Source organism: Xyrauchen texanus, chromosome 44 (assembly GCF_025860055.1).
Source record: "Xyrauchen texanus isolate HMW12.3.18 chromosome 44, RBS_HiC_50CHRs, whole genome shotgun sequence".
Lineage (NCBI taxonomy): Eukaryota > Metazoa > Chordata > Actinopteri > Cypriniformes > Catostomidae > Xyrauchen > Xyrauchen texanus.
In genome coordinates, this window is record NC_068319.1 from 10,536,012 (window position 1) to 10,552,114 (window position 16,103).

Below are 16,103 nucleotides of genomic sequence, written 5' to 3' on the forward strand. Positions count from 1 at the left end.
AAGGATGCAATAGCTCTGTCCCTCGAGCAGCTTTGGGACTCTCTGATCACTGTCTGGTTCATCTTCTTCCAACCTACAGGTAGAAACTAAAATCAGCTAGACTGTAAAAAGATGGACCAATGAAGCAGAGCTGGAACTACAAGCCTGTTTTAACTGCACTGATTGGAGTGTATTTGAGGCTGCAGACACCAATCTGGATGAGCTCACAGATACTGTGACATCACATATAATGTTCTGTGAGGATATGTGCATTCCTGCTAGGACTTATTTCACATACAACAATGACAAACCATGGTTTACAGCAGAGCTCAGACAGCTTCGTGAGGCAAAAGAGGATGCTTACAGAGGTGGGGATAAAGTCTTGTACAATCAGGCCAGGAACACACTGAGTAAGGAAATCAAAGTGGCTAAAAGAAACTATTCTGATAAGCTGAAAAACAAGTTTTCAGCTAACGAGCCTGCATCAGTGTAGAGTGGCCTGAAACAACTTGCTAACTACAGGACTCCTACCCCCTACCCTGTGGTGGACCAACGACTGGCTGACGACCTGAATGTTTTCTTCTGTAGATTTGAAAGGCCCAATCTCACACATCACACCTGCTCTGACCTTCACTTCACACAAACATCAACACCTCCTGCAACCCCCCTTCTCCCCCCTCCTGCTACTCAACCTGCACTTAAGATCTGTGAAGAGGAGGTGTGCCATGTCTTCCGAAAACAAAAGACAAGGAAAGCACAGGGCCGTGACAGGACCCACTTGTCTAAATTCCTGTGCAAATCAGCTGACCTCCATCTTCACACTGATCTTCAATAGATCACTGTAGCAGTGTGAAGTCCCATGCTGCTTCAAATGCTCAGTCATCATTCCTGTCCCAAAGAAACCCAAAATCACAGGACTTAATGACTACAGACCCGTCGCTCTGACGTCTGTGGTCATGAAATCATTTGAGAGACTGGTGTTGGCCCACATGAAGGACATAAAGGGACCCTTTCTATAACCCCTTCAATTTCCTTATCGAGCAAGTCAACATGGGACTACATCATATCCTGCAACATCTGGACAGACATATGCAAGGATCCTTTTTGTGGACTTCAGTTCATCTTTCAACACCATCATCCCAGCTATTCTCCAGACTAATTTACACCAACTCTCTGCTCCCATGTCTATCTGTCAGTGGATCACCAGCTTTCTGACAGACATGCAGCAGCTAGTGAGATGGAAAATTCACTTCCAGCACATGCATATTCAGCACTGGTGCCCCCCCAGGGATGTGTGCTCTCCCCACTACTCTTCGCCCTGTATACAAATGACTGCACAGCCAAGGACACCTCTGTCAAGCTCTAGAAGTTTGCAAATGACACTACTGTCATTGGCTTCATCCAAGATGACGATGAGTCTGTATACAGAAGGGAGATTGAACGGCTGGCTCACTAGTGTAGTCAAAACAACCTGGAGCTGAACACGCTCAAAACGGTGAAGATGAATGTGGACTTTAGGAGGAACACCGCAGCATTGACCTCCCTCATCATTCTAAACAGCACTGTGGTAGCAGTGGTGTCATTCAGGTTCCTGTGTAATACCATCTCACAAGACCTGAAGTGGGAGACCCACATTGACTCCATTGTGAAAAAGGCCCAGCAGAGGTTGAAATTAGCTGAGAAAGATCAACCTGCCACAGGCACTGCTGATACAGTTCTACTCAGCAGTCATTTAGTCTGTCATCTGCACTTCAGTAACTGTTTGGTTTGGAGCAGCTACAAAATTGGATATCAGAAGACTACAAAGGACAGGTCGGACTGCTGAGAGGATTATTGGTTGCCCCCTGCCCTCCCTTCAAGGACTGTACACTTCCAGAGTGAGGAAAAAGGCTGGAAAAATCACTCTGGGCCCCACTCACCCAGCCCACTAAATTTCTGAACTGTTATCTTCTGGCAGGCGCTACAGAGCACTGAGCACCAGAACCGTCAGGCACAGGAACAGATTTTCACTCAGGCTATCCATCTCATGAACAGTTAAAACTGCCTCATTGAGCAATAATTAATGTGCTATTTATATTAATCCAACATACCACACCTCTTCTACAATTACATTCCCTTGCTTCTGAATACGACAGATTTGTATATTGTATATACGTATATATATTGTCCTATTGTCATATATATTTTATTTTCTATTTTACTTTTTTTTTTTTATGCTATATTTTTATTATTTTCTAATATTGTCTTGTTACTGTATTGTTTTGTGCACTGGAAACTTCTGTCACCAAGACAAATTCCTTGTAAGTGTCAGCATACTTGGCAATAAAGCTCATTCTGATTCTGAAATCTTGCATCACATTCCAACAGAGAAACTCTGGGGCCATGACATGTGGTTTGCCAGATCAGAGAGAGTGATAATTGAAGCATGAATGACAGATTGACGCACTTTTAAAGACACCTTGGCATCTCTGAAAGCAGACAAAGCTTATGCAGCATTTTGAATGCCAAGAGCATTGTGAATTATTCATTGCTGTGAAAAAATATGCTCGCTTGAGTTACATATACAGATTAATTTATGGTTTAATGATGTATGACGATTTTTAGAGTTGACAACAAGCTTTCAAACAATCATGACAAAGTTATGTTGTCATTGTATCAATTTGTAAACGTAAGTTAAATTAACAAGCATATTTGCCACCTTAACTCAAAAAAATACTGTATGTTGAATCAACTACACTTGGTGCTTTACATCATTTATCGCAAGCTATTCAATATTAAGAAATGTAAATCTAACATTTACAATCTAAACACATGTTAGACAAACAATATCACCCAAAATGTTGTCCCAAATAGTATAAAGTTGCTTGAACAAACTATTTAATATTAAACAATGGGTTCGATTTTTACAGCTGTTTAAAAGCTCTTCAGATCACATCATCTAGGCTAAACAGGTATGGATAAATGTTTTACAACTGAACAGACTTTTAAATGAATCAAATGACAATAAAATGGAAAGTTATCTCTTCAGTAATAAAAATATGTTTTGATTGCAACTGTATTCTGTTTACTAACAATTTTGACCAGAATAAATTATGTAACAACAACAACCACAAACATAATCTACTCTGATTTTGTTAAATAAACAATATTTAACCCCACAGAACAATGTTCTTGGTTGGCCTATATACAGTATATCACTTACAGTTAAAAAGAGCCGTCCAACATGGTGGATTACTGCTGTTCTTTAAAATCCTGCATTTTGAATGTGACATTCAGGTATTATGGGATCGAAAGTGTCCAGTCGATCCGCACTTCAGAATCTTGAGAATAGTTGGTCATCCGGGTATTTCTCGCTTATTGTTTTATGTATACTGACGATTCAGACATACTGTTCCATTGGCATACTGTTTTTGGAATACAACACAGTAGGGAAGTATGAATATTCGGACACAGCGCATGACTGGAATCTGATCCAAGACACTCTCCAGTCTTCATCATTCTTGTCTACACAAACTACAACACATTCTACCATGTTGACCTTAGACCATTAAAAGGCAAACATTAACAACTCAGAAGTGCTGGATAATTAAGCAATATCACACGAACAAGAGTGCGATATGGCCCTACATCAGCACTGCTAAACTTGTGGAACTTGTGTGTGTGGTTTATCTGAAAATGTATGTCATGTGCATTTTATGTGTAGTAAATATAATATATATATTGTGATAAATTATTTGGTCACTTTAAGTATGGTGAGGACAGAATGAAGAATGAGGATATTTTAGGAAAAGGTTTAATGGACAGACAGGTATATAGAGCACTAATTAAATTTATATATGACTCAGGTCTAGGGTGTAATATGTGTGGATTGAAATACTCTACCTAATCTAGAGCATGAAAGAGCTAATTGTGAGTGTTAGAGGAGCTGAACTGATCTGATTGGACCACGGATTGTGATGAAGTATGAAACATTTTTTTCTTTTTTTCTTTATTGATGTTTAACAAAAACAAATAGTAAGAACATAGGAAGTATGAAACATCCATACATGTTTTAAATTTAAGACTCATCATCCCTGCAAATGTAATTTGCCAATCAGAACAGTAGGTGGCGATAATGCTCCTAAAGAGTTAATTGTCATTAAACAAGAAGTCGGACAACACTCGGACATATTACATTTTAAACAAATCAATATCTAATGAGAGTTGCCTAAATCTGCTTGAAAACTGTAAAAAAATAAATAAATAAAAAATAAAAAAAGTCTTGTTAAAAGCTGAAATTCTCGAAAGAAGTTGGCATAAGAAGTTTGCAATAATATCATTATTAATAAAAATAAAATAAGTTTTTGTTTAAAATTATTATTACTATTTTATGTTTGTCCATCAAATCAAATAATTTATTTTTTAAATAAAAGAAATATATTAAAAAAATGATAAAATGAGCGCTGTCAGCGACTGCATGTGTCTTTCAGGATGACTGCATTTTTGGTTGAGCGGAAGGAGAAATAGATCCAATCATATTCTATTTGATTATAGAGACCTTTTTTCACATTGAGTCTTATGAAAAGTTTCATGGTAAAAAATAATAAAATCACTAGCTAAGTAAAAACCAGGCTCCAGCCAGATGTAAGGTGGACCATCCGGGTGGGCCAAGTGGGGGTGTGGTTGCCAAGGTGGGCCAAGCCCCCATGGAGCTGGGCCTGAGTTTCTATATTTTAATCGGAAGTATCGAAACTTTAAGTTCAATGCACCCACCCCTAAAGCCCAGGGTAAAGTTTGAGCAATTTGAAACACAAGACAAAATAAGCAATGATTGCATTTACCTAGGGTTAATGTAATATGGTTAGAGGAATAGTTCACCCAAAAATTTTAATTCTCTCGTCATTTACTCACTTTCAGATTTGTACAACATTCTCTGTTCTGCATAAACACAAAAGAAGATATTTAGAGGAAAGTTTCAGCTCTTTATTGTAGGTCCATGCAACGCAGTGAATGGTGATCAATGTGTGTATAGATAGCAAATGTAGGAAAAGTCTCCAAACCTCATGCCACTGAGATGAAGGAAACAATATTTTTTTTAAAGAAGCAAGGTTCGAAAGGAATATTTTCTTTTTTTTTTTTTTTTTTTTTTTACCACAAATCTACATAAGGGTTAAATCCTTCACTCCCATGCCTCAACATTGTGTCTTATGTTGTCTAAACATCTCATTAAATGCAATCGAATTTTAGTCATAAATTACATAAAAAATCTCAAAAGGTTATATAATATACAATTTTAAGGTGTATACTGTATATATTTGTTATATAAAATATTATATTATTTATGGAATACGTTTTATTTGTTCAGCTTGAATAATTTACTGAAATTCTGTTAAAAAGGTGGAACTATGCTCACAATCTGTAACAAAACAATGCATTGGAGATGCTTCACTGGGACTTTGGAACAATGCATACTTTTTACTCTCTACTTTCAGAACAAAAAACGCTCCATAAAATGTGGTCTGGTAATAAAACCTTGATGGAGGGGAATATTTAAATGGTTTAGAGTTGCCATCTACTGGTTTAATGATTTGAACTGCACAAATCCATGCTGCTGGTGATAACTGCAATGGAATTTGCTTTTTAAATTGTATTTTCATTGTACTTCCACATCTTTTTCTGTCCTTGCTAGAGCCAGTTGTCCTTTGTCTTTGAAGACTGTAGTGTTCACCTTTGTATGAAATCTTCAGGTTTTTTTTTTGTTGAGCAATTTCAAGCATTGTATAGCCTTCATTCATAATATTGACCTTAAGACATGGCTGTCTATTGCATGTGGCAACTCAAAAACAAACACTAAGACAATGTTAAGCTTCATTTAATGAACCAAATAGCTTTCAGCAGTGTTTGATATAATGGTAAGTGACCAAAATAGCAATTTAGCAGTTGAATGCCACTTTGGTGAATGAAAATACCTAATTCCTTCTGAAAGAGCAAAATCTGAACATCATTCCAAACTTTTGGCTGCCAGTGAATACATATATATATATATATATACAGCTCTGGAAGAGACCACTGCAAAATTATAATTTTCAATGGATTTACTATTTATAGGTATGTGTTTGAGTAAACATTTTAGTTTTATTCTATAAAGTACTGACAACATCACAGATCCTCCACCAAATTTCACAGTGGGTGCGAGACACTGTGGTTTGAAGACCTCTCAAGTTCTCCGTCTGACCATTACATGACCAGGTGGTGGATTGGTGATGAACTGGGGGTGCTTCAGCAAGGCTGGAATCAGGCAGATTTGTCTTTGTGAAGGACACATAGTACAAAGTTATCCTGGAAGAAAACTTGCTTCCTTCTACTTTGATAATGTTCCCCAACTCTGAGGATTGTTTTTTCCAGCATGACAATGCTCCATGCCACACAGACATGTCAATCAAGGTGTGGATGGAGGACCACCAGATCAAGACCTTGTCATGGCCAGCCCAATCTCCAGACCTGAACCCCATTGAAAACCTCTGAAACCTGATCAAGAGGAAGATACATGCCCACAAGCCATCAAACAAAGCCGAGCTGCTTGAATTTTTGCGCCAGTAGTGGCATAAATTCACCTAACCACAATGTGAAAGACTGGTAGAGAGCATGCCAAGACACATAAAAGATGTAATTGAAAATCAGGGTTATTCCACAAAATATTGATTTCTGAACTCTTCCTAAGTTAAATAACTTAGTATTGTGTTGTTTATAAATGAATATTAACTTGTTTTCTTTGCAATATTCGAGGTCTGAAAACACTGCATCCTTTGTGTTATTTTGACCAGTTGTAATTTTCTGCAAATAAATGCTCTAAATGACCATTTTTTTTCATTTGGAATTTGAGAAGAATGTTGTCAGTACTTTATAGAATAATAATAATAATAATATTTACTCAAACACATAAATAGTAAATATATATATATATATATATATCTAATATCTAATTCTTAAAGAGTTCATTTAATGGTGCTAAACAGAAAAAGAGCACAACAATGTTGAAACGCGAAAGTTCATGTCCCTCTTCACTCCCTGTAGTTGGTATGTTGACAGCGTGTTGCGCGGGTTTATGTTTCGCGGGACTGCAGACGGCTCACAACAAAATTGCTTTTCATCGTCATATTGGAGTAATATTTTCCGTATTCAGAGCACAAAATGAGTTTATGGGTCGACAAATACAGACCATCATCTTTGGCTAAGCTCGACTATCACAAGGAGCAAGCAAATCAACTCAAAAGTCTGGTAAGACTGAAGAAACGGAAGATAAATATTTCAAATTCAAATAACTGAATTAAAACTATATTCTATGCAAGTTATTGAGCCCTCTGAAGAAATATGTCCTTTCTAATAGTCTTAATTAATTACATGCATCTACTATTTACTTTTTTATAATTAAAATATAATATAGTTAATAGTAAACAAGTGGTAGCTATCGTTACAGTAATCAGCTTACGGTTTGATATTGTAGGTCCAATGCGGTGACTTTCCACACTTAATGGTTTATGGACCATCTGGTGCTGGTAAGAAAACCCGCATCATGTGTCTGCTGAGGGAGCTGTATGGCCCTGGTGTCGAGAAACTCAGGATCGAGCACCAGTCTATCACGGTATACAAAGCAATTCCTGATCAATGATGTCAGATGATTTAAACTATTATTAATCATATGGCTTAACATAAGTGTTTGTCTCTTGTAGACGCCATCTAAAAAGAAACTTGAAATCAACACAATTGCCAGCAACTACCATCTAGAGGTGAATCCAAGGTAGTGAAAAGTTTCACTTAACTGCAGTTCCACGGTGTATACTGCATGTAATTTATGCTTTGAGCCTTCACTAACAGATCATTCATGTCTGGCCTGTTTTTCCTCAGTGATGCCGGGAACAGTGACCGTGTGGTCATTCAAGAGCTGATAAAAACTGTCGCTCAGTCTCAACAGATTCAGTCCAGTGCTCAAAGGGAGTTCAAAGGTTTGGCTTTGTTCATTCATTTGCAGAGGCATTCTTCATACTGTGTTGGATCATTAATTTGATCTGTGCCGAAGACTTGATTTGATTATATTTCATTAACGTTATCATGGACACAGTTTATACAGTTATGGTAATGATGTTCCTGGTGTCCACAGTGGTGCTATTGACCGAGGTGGACCGGCTCACTAAAGATGCGCAGCATGCCCTGCGCCGTACGATGGAGAAGTACATGTCTACCTGCAGACTGATCCTATGCTGTAACTCCACCTCTAAAGTGATCGCCCCCATCAGGAGCAGGTGTCTGGCTGTGAGAGTCTCCCTGCCTAGTGTGGAAGAGGTGCGGATGTACTTTCTATAATCAATCATTATAAGTTGTTATAATGCGTTTGCCCATGCACTAAACAATTATTTTTAGTCACATGTACATATACATGCTGTATGTCCAGCTAAATCCCTATCAGAACTGGATTTCTTTATTTTATGAATAATCTTTCATCAAGGTTTTTCTCACTAACATTTGAAACTGATAGTTTCTTCTCCTCTCAGGTGTGCAGTGTTCTGTCAGGTGTGTGCAGGAAGGAGGGACTACTACTTCCTCCTGAGCTGGCCAAACAGATCGCTGAGAAGTCTGGACGCAACCTTCGCAAAGCATTGCTGATGTGTGAGGCCTGCAGGGTACAGCAGTAAGTGAAAGCAATGAAGTCAGGCTTATTTCTGTGTATTTCTAAGCCTTGGCTGTTTTTAATTATAAAAGGAATAGTTTACCCATCTTACCATCCCAGATGTGTATGATATTGTTGTTCTCTTCTGTTGAACACAAATTAAGGTGCATACAACGCAAATGAATGGGTACCAACATTTTGAAGCTCAAATACACAAAGTCAGCATAGAAGTAATCCATAAGATTCCAGTTGTTTAATCTATTTCTTCCAAAGTGATATAAGTCTGGGTGAGAAACTGATTAATACTTTAGTTTGTTTTTACCACATTGTTCTCCCTGTCCAGTAGGTAGCAATATGAAAGAATGCAAATCGCCAAAAACAGAAGAAGAAAGTGAAAGTTGAGATATATAGTAAAAAAAAAAAAAAAACTTAAATATTGATATTTCTCACCCACACTTGTATTACTTCTGAAGAAAAAGATGTAAACACTGAGTCTTATGAATTACTTTTATGCTGCCTTTATGTGCATTTTTGGAGCTTCAAAATTTTGGATGCATTCACTTATCCACTTATGGGCCAACAGAGCTGAAATATTCTGCTAAAACCTTCATTTGTGTTCAGCAGAAGAAAGTAAGTTACACATCTGGGTTGGCATGAGGGTGAGTAAATGATGAGAGGCTTTTCATAATTGGCTGAATTATCCCTTTAAGAAGGACTTGCAATATCAATATTAATGTTAAATAGAAATGAATGACTATTTGTTCTCTGTTCAGGTATCCATTCTCTCCAGACCAAGATATCCCTGAAACAGACTGGGAGGTGTACCTTAGAGAGACAGCTAATGCTATTGTCAGTCAGCAGAGCCCTCAAAGGTCAGAACAAACATGGATCTATTGAAGCAAAAAGTACAAATTTAAGCTGTCTGCCTGTGTCTAGTAAAATGCAAGGCTTATCAATGTCACAAGAAATGGGAAGTCTCTTGTAAAACTAAATGCACAGCTAAATTGTTTTCCATTATGTTTTTGCAGACTTCTGGAGGTTCGGGCACGAGTGTACGAACTTCTTACTCACTGCATCCCACCAGAAGTCATCATGAAGGTATATTTGCAGATAAAGGATTCTTTTATTTTATTTTTTTGTCTGATTTAGGTCAAAATTTACCAATTGGTGACAAATAACTGCATTAACACTTTATCCTTCCATGGTATTCCAGGGCCTGGTGACGGAGTTGCTTAGTAACTGTGATGGGCACCTGAAAGCTGAAGTGGCTCAGATGGCTGCATACTATGAGCACAGACTGCAGCTGGGCAACAAAGCAATCTACCACCTGGAGGCCTTTGTAGCCAAATTCATGGCAATATACAAGAAGTTTATGGAAGATGGACTTGACAACTTCATGTTCTGAGTCATTGTAGCCTAAAAGAAATAAGATATATAAGATAACTGATTGTTTTGTTTTGTATAATAAATGTTTTTCCAAACGTTTTTGACTTGTTATTGGCTTTTTGGAATGTGATATTAGAGGTAGTGCATTGCATGGTTGGAAGTGAGATTCAATTTATGCTGTGAGATTAATTAATGCTTGTCTTATTTATAAACACATAGAACCAATAGATATTGATAACATGCAGCACAAATTGTATTGAAGCCTTTTATAATTTGTCATCCACAGATTTTGGATTGTAAATATGACAACAAATATTGGCGATACAAATCTTAGGTACTTTACAAAGAAACATAAAAGTGTATATATGTTATTTGCATTTGACCCCAAGATGTGATGTGTTTATATAACTAGTAAAGCAGATAATTACATTTTTTGAATACTATGAAATAAGCACACATTAAACTGTTTAATCATTCCAACCACAGTACGGTCGTCTTTGTTCTTTTAATTAAACTGCTGTGCAAATAAAGCAAAAATCTTTCTTCAACAAATAATTGTAGTCGTTTTACACTAAATAAATAGCTGGGTCTTTGCCTCTGTATTGTCCATAGGGAAATACTGTAACCACCACAATTCAAGAATGTGTTACAAGCGGTAATGTGACGGGTCATTTTAAAATAGCACTAATAATACATGATTCCAAAATCAACATTGGATTACAACTACATTAAGCAAAGAATCCTTTCACATCAAAGGTCATATTAAAATATTTATTTAGAATCTTTATTTAAAATCTAGCCCCTTCTGTATATATTTATAAGCCAGTAGGCATTCTCCTGCAATATTCCAGATACTGATAAGCATAACCACTGATACATAATAGAACTTTTGTACTTGCAAAAGGCTGATTTTCAAACCTTCTCATTGTTGCCATATACCAACCATTAAGAAGAATTAATAAAATAAAAGAGAGTCATCCAACCAAACCAAGAAACCTTTATCTTTCATCATTTGGTGGGTAATTTGTGCATCTTGATAATGTAGTAGATCAAAAGGACACCTGTGAAAGAAAGCAGATGGTGGGCTGCTTGGCTAGGATGTAACACCCAGAGCAGTGCACTAAAGAATGGGTACGCTGTTGGGAAATTGTGCCCAGGGCAGGAAAGCCATTATGGTTGATAATGTTTCTAGAATGGTCTGGTAAAGATTTTAAAATGACCGTACACGCCAAAGCCTGGGTCCCATTGGTCATTGAAAGCGTAAGCAAAATAGCCTTTTAGATTGACGCCATCCAGTATATGTTAAAAAACAAGGTTAGAAAAAAATTAAACTATGATGCTAACAACTATGTATCTGTGACGTAACTATAAAGCAAATTCAGATGACAAGGTAAATAAGTCCTAGTCAGGGTCTGCGAATAGTAAACAAATATTTTTCCAAAGCTTTCAAAACGCTCTGTTTTTGAGGGAGGAAAACGCCTTTCTAGTGTGGGTATTTTGGGGTGAACTATATATGTCTTATTTATGCTCACGATGTTTCAAACACGTGATTTCTGTGGAGCACATGTTAACATTTCTTTAAAGTTCTATCAAAAATAACCTTTTGTTTAATGGAAAGGTATGCAAAAAATGTTCCTCCTCCCTGATAGATATTAATGAAATAAGTATTTTGACTCCGTTTGTGGTCCGTTCATCCTGTCAATCATTTTGTGTATTCTCATTGTATTGTAGTTTCAACTAATTATTGAGGTTTACTGCCATTTTTATGTCATGTTGTTCATAACAGTTGTCAGTAGAGGGCGCTATTTTAGAGCTGTTGTTTTTATCCGTTTCTATATATAGAGAGGGGGAGTGTTAAAAGTGCACATATAAAATGTTCCTTCTCCCTAAAATATATCACTGAAATGATTATCCTGAGATCTCACCAGTCTGTGATGGCACTAGATTTTCTAAATGGCAAACAAAAATGTGAGTGTGGGCCGCAGACACATTCTTTGATCATCCAATCAGAAGACTTTGATGTGATTTTTGCATGTCAATCATTTTACACGTTCTCAGTGTAGTAGTTGAAGTGGAATGTACATGTTTAATGTCAAAAAATTTTTTTTAATGTAAACATGCGCAAGACAAATGTTCTTGACTGTTAGGCTACATATCGTCTTACTGTTTTTTAGGTGCATTCGATTGGAGTGTGCATTTGTGTGGCGAACTCGAGAAACTCCGAGGTAAACGGTTGACTTATTGGCATTCAAAATACCCCCCAGATATTTAAATGACATCATTCCTACAGGTGTACTTCAAGCAGCACTGCAGAAAGTGCCAATTCAGTCTTTGTGCTTTAAAGTCATTTGTGCATTCTACATTTGGTGTTTTTATCAGGTTTGCTTTAAGACTCATTGCTGCTGTGAACGGAAGCAAAGGCACATTGACATGCGCTGTCCTGACCATCAGGAGCTTCGTGGCCGCTGTAATGGCAAAGTCTTTCCTGCGACACCATCTACAGCTTCAAATACAGTCTGATTGCTCTGGTCTGATCGATGATTTTTAGAGTCTGCATATGTGGCCCAAGGATATATTGAGTGTGATGTGTTGTATTTGTGTATTCCAATACATTTTCTAAATGTATTAGACTTAATAAAGTATTGCAGCATAATACCAGTGTGTAAAGGTTTTGATTTGTGAAAGAATGTTAACCTGTTTGTATGTAAATTGCATCAGTACATAATGCATCGCTATATCATGGACAATATAAATCATTATCAATGCATGACTTCTGGACTCTTGGAATGTCCGTGATTATGACTTTTTTTTATTTGTGTGGAGATGTATTAATTCAGGTTCTAAATGTAAAAAACATTCCTGCATCAAAACTAATTTGCACAAAACTCTACTCAACTTTGTGTTGTGGGACACAAGTGTATCATATTGCCGATGTTACTAATGTTGCCTCACATCACCCCACTCTCTTTGAAAACTAAGGACTTGCGGTCACTCTGTTGCTGCAAGTCACTGTTGAGGGAACGGAACGCCTCTTCCTGGACTGTTCCAAATCTGTCATCCATATAAATCCTGGCATTGATTCTCTAACAAACTTGAGAACCTAAAGATTCAACAACTTTTACAAAAGTAACATGAAGAATGCACAAACTGTTTATTTCACAAAAGCTTTTTAAGTATTTACATGGGGAGGGGGAAAAACAATGACAGGTTTTCCAAAGAGGCTTTACAATGTGCAATCGGTCTCGGCATGCACTAGTGACAAGGACTAATGTTCACGTGATGCCTCCCTTTTTCACTTTATACAAATAACAACTTAATAAAATACAACTTTTAATAAATACGATTCAAATGTAAATACAGTAATGCATGCTTGGCAACTTGACAAACAATTTCTCAAAACTGTTCAATGCAAACTGATTTTTTAAATACAAATTTACCCTAGAATTGAACCTGTATACAGTAGAGTGCAGAGCTTTGAGATAAACAGCCAAACAATCTCATATCAGCACATAAAATAGAATCAGCTTCAGCAGTAAGTTTATCAGTTTTACTAACAAATCGCTGAATGCCGCATTTTTGCTTGCCTCTATGTGCAGATGCAAAAGCTGATCTAGTGGTACATCAGTGATGGACAAGATTCACAAAGACACAAGCTCTCACCTTCTAAACCAAACAACAACTACAAGTATGGTGACAATGATCAAAGACATACAAACAGTATACTGCGTTGGCCTTCTCAGCCTCCTGCAGGTGTACAGCATGTCCTATTCGCAGACATACTTGAACAAGTACAGTAGAAAGGCATCCATTTCAATGATCCGTCATTGCACATTCCCCATGTTCAAGGAATAGTTCAACCCAAAAATGAAAAATGTGCCATTATTTACTCACCCTGATGTTGTTCCAAACCTGTATGTCTTTCTTTATTGTGTGGAACACAAAAGGAAACCTTTAATAGTCTTAGCAAATATCTTGACCAAATACCATGATGTCCAGCCTGTGGCGTAGTCGCCGTAGTTGATTTGGACACTGGATACTCAGCCTATCAATATTGTGATCTGAAAGTAAATAAATTTAATTCAGTCTGTTCACCAAAAAGTGATTGTATGGCTTCAGAAGACTTAGAATATAGTGCTCAAGTCGTATTGATTACTTTTATTGTGTGTTAATAGTTGTTCCCTTTATTTTGGTGCTTGACTGAGCTTGATTTGTATTGAAACCGGTATAATCATTTAAAAATATTTCCTTTTGTGTTCAATGTAAAAAAGAAAGTCGTACAGGTTTGGAGCTGCATGTGGGTTATTAAATAAGACTGAATTTCATTTTAGGGTGAAATATCACTTTAACAACAAAACAAGTAGATGCCTGCAGTAGAAATTCTGACTTTGGCACTTTCTGTCCACAATGCAGCGTTGCTCTCAGTAGGCCTTTTTTCTCCTCATGGTTTACAACATGAAAATGTCAACATAGTGCAATAAGTAAAAGACATGTTTTGAGTGACTCAATCCACGGAATCTCGCAGGAGCAATTCTGTTTCTCCATTATTGCTGCACATCTGAGGACTTGAAGATACACTCACTTTCAAGAGCCCCTTCCTGTTCAACACAGTCAACGATGCTCGTGCAAGTTTACCTAAGAAGGGGACAAGTTTATGAGATACACCCTCAAAAGGGCGGCAGCACTCCCATATGTCGCACTGGATTTCGGCTGAAGCAGGTGGCAGGAGTGGAGGTTCATGGGATGAGGGATGGTGCAGGAGAGGTTGGGTGACTATGGGGGTATCCAGTGTTTGGGCGGCCCAGGCCAGGGCTGGACCAGGGTGCTGCAGGCTTCCTGTCAGAGACTCACTCCGGAAACGCTGGAGTCTAGGAGGCTGGATGAGATGACCTGGTACCCCTGAGCGCGGCGGATCATGTCGCGGATCTCTCCGTTGAGCTCCATGAGCTTTGTGCTGATCTCCGACATGTCCTTGTTGGAGCCGACCAGGGCGAAGGTGCCAGTCTGACCCAGAGTCTGGTGCCGGAAGTAGACATAGAGGAGAGTCTGGATCTCGTCCTCTGAGCCACCACCGAAAATATCATTCGGCCACAAACGTCTAAAAAGGAAATCAAAGTTTAAGTGTGTCTACAGCAAAGACTGTCACATTTACAAGATTTTCAATTTTATTTTCAAGGGATAGTTCATCCTTTACTCACCCTCATGTACTTCCAAACACATTTGACTTTCTCTCTTCAGAACACAAATGGGAATGTTAGGAAGAATGTTGGCCTCAGTCACTATTCACCTATATTGTATGGAAGATGATGCCATGAAAGTGAATGGTGACTGAGAATACAATTCTGCCTAACATAAGCGAGTTCCACGAAGAAAGAAAGTCATATGGGTTTGAAACAACATGTACAGGATCACAGAATTTCCTTTTCTGGGTGAACTGTCCCTTTAAGTACCCAATTAAAAGAGATCTGTTTTCCCTAGTGGATTCATAACTCCAGAGGAAACCCCAAAGAAAGTTCTGTACAGAGTGTCACATCTCACCTGCACTCTTGAGTGTAGCGAATCGCCATACTGAACTCGTTGTTGTTCAAACACTCGAGGATGGCCTGCACAGCTACCTCTGAGCTGGGGAAGTTGGACTGGTTGCCATGCCTTTGCTGGTCCTCCTCAACACCAGCTAATGAGGCTTCCGCTAGTCGCAGGCAATTCTTCAGGTCACTGAGTTCACGAGACATGTTCCACAGCTACAGATCAAAAGCACAAGATCAGAACTGGGTGTGTTATAATAAAATGAAAGGTCTTCTGGCTAGTGATTGGATAAGGCTTTCTTTTTTTTTCTATTTTTTTTTTTTTTTTTGAGTGTAGATGAATTTAAACATATTTTTCATTTTTTATTAATCAAATTAATTACATGATATGCTGATTAATTAATCAAATTAATCGCATGTCAATATTTGCCAAGTAAGGCCCCCCAAATAAAACAAATTAAATATATATTGTTTATATAATTATAACTAATTATATTTAAATAATTCTAAATATTGTAAGTCATTATAATACATTACATTGTTTGGCAATACAAAGAGTGGCTTTAGAAGAC

The 16,103-nt window shown here is 37.6% G+C and overlaps 2 protein-coding genes across 2 annotated transcripts in view; one reads left to right on the plus strand and one right to left on the minus strand.

Moving 5' to 3' along the window:
- Positions 1-7,047: 7,047 nt before the first annotated feature.
- Positions 7,048-10,527, plus strand: LOC127637018 (replication factor C subunit 3-like). The gene is made up of 9 exons (XM_052117861.1): positions 7,048-7,236; positions 7,463-7,600; positions 7,689-7,756; positions 7,864-7,961; positions 8,117-8,298; positions 8,508-8,644; positions 9,397-9,495; positions 9,652-9,721; positions 9,837-10,527. Exons 1-9 carry the CDS (start codon positions 7,150-7,152, stop codon positions 10,026-10,028), a joined length of 1,071 nt encoding a protein of 356 aa, XP_051973821.1. The 5' UTR covers positions 7,048-7,149; the 3' UTR covers positions 10,029-10,527.
- Positions 10,528-12,937: 2,410 nt separating this feature from the next.
- LOC127636583 (protein furry homolog) overlaps positions 12,938-16,103 on the minus strand; it is an 82,161-nt gene continuing 78,995 nt past the window's right edge. The window contains exons 61-62 of the mRNA XM_052117205.1: positions 15,545-15,747; positions 12,938-15,104 (exon numbers count right to left, since the gene is read on the minus strand). Of these exons, the coding sequence (XP_051973165.1) occupies positions 14,846-15,104; positions 15,545-15,747 (462 nt within the window). The 3' untranslated portion in view covers positions 12,938-14,845. The remainder of the gene's footprint in view (positions 15,105-15,544; positions 15,748-16,103) is intronic.

Bases quoted from the DNA above. Each gene is read 5' to 3' on its own strand.
- LOC127637018 (XM_052117861.1), top strand. From the start codon at position 7,150: ATGAGTTTATGGGTCGACAAATACAGACCATCATCTTTGGCTAAGCTC. The intron at 8,299-8,507 runs GTGCGGATGTAC...TTCTCCTCTCAG, and splicing joins CCCTGCCTAGTGTGGAAGAG to GTGTGCAGTGTTCTGTCAGG. The intron at 9,722-9,836 runs GTATATTTGCAG...ATGGTATTCCAG, and splicing joins CACCAGAAGTCATCATGAAG to GGCCTGGTGACGGAGTTGCT.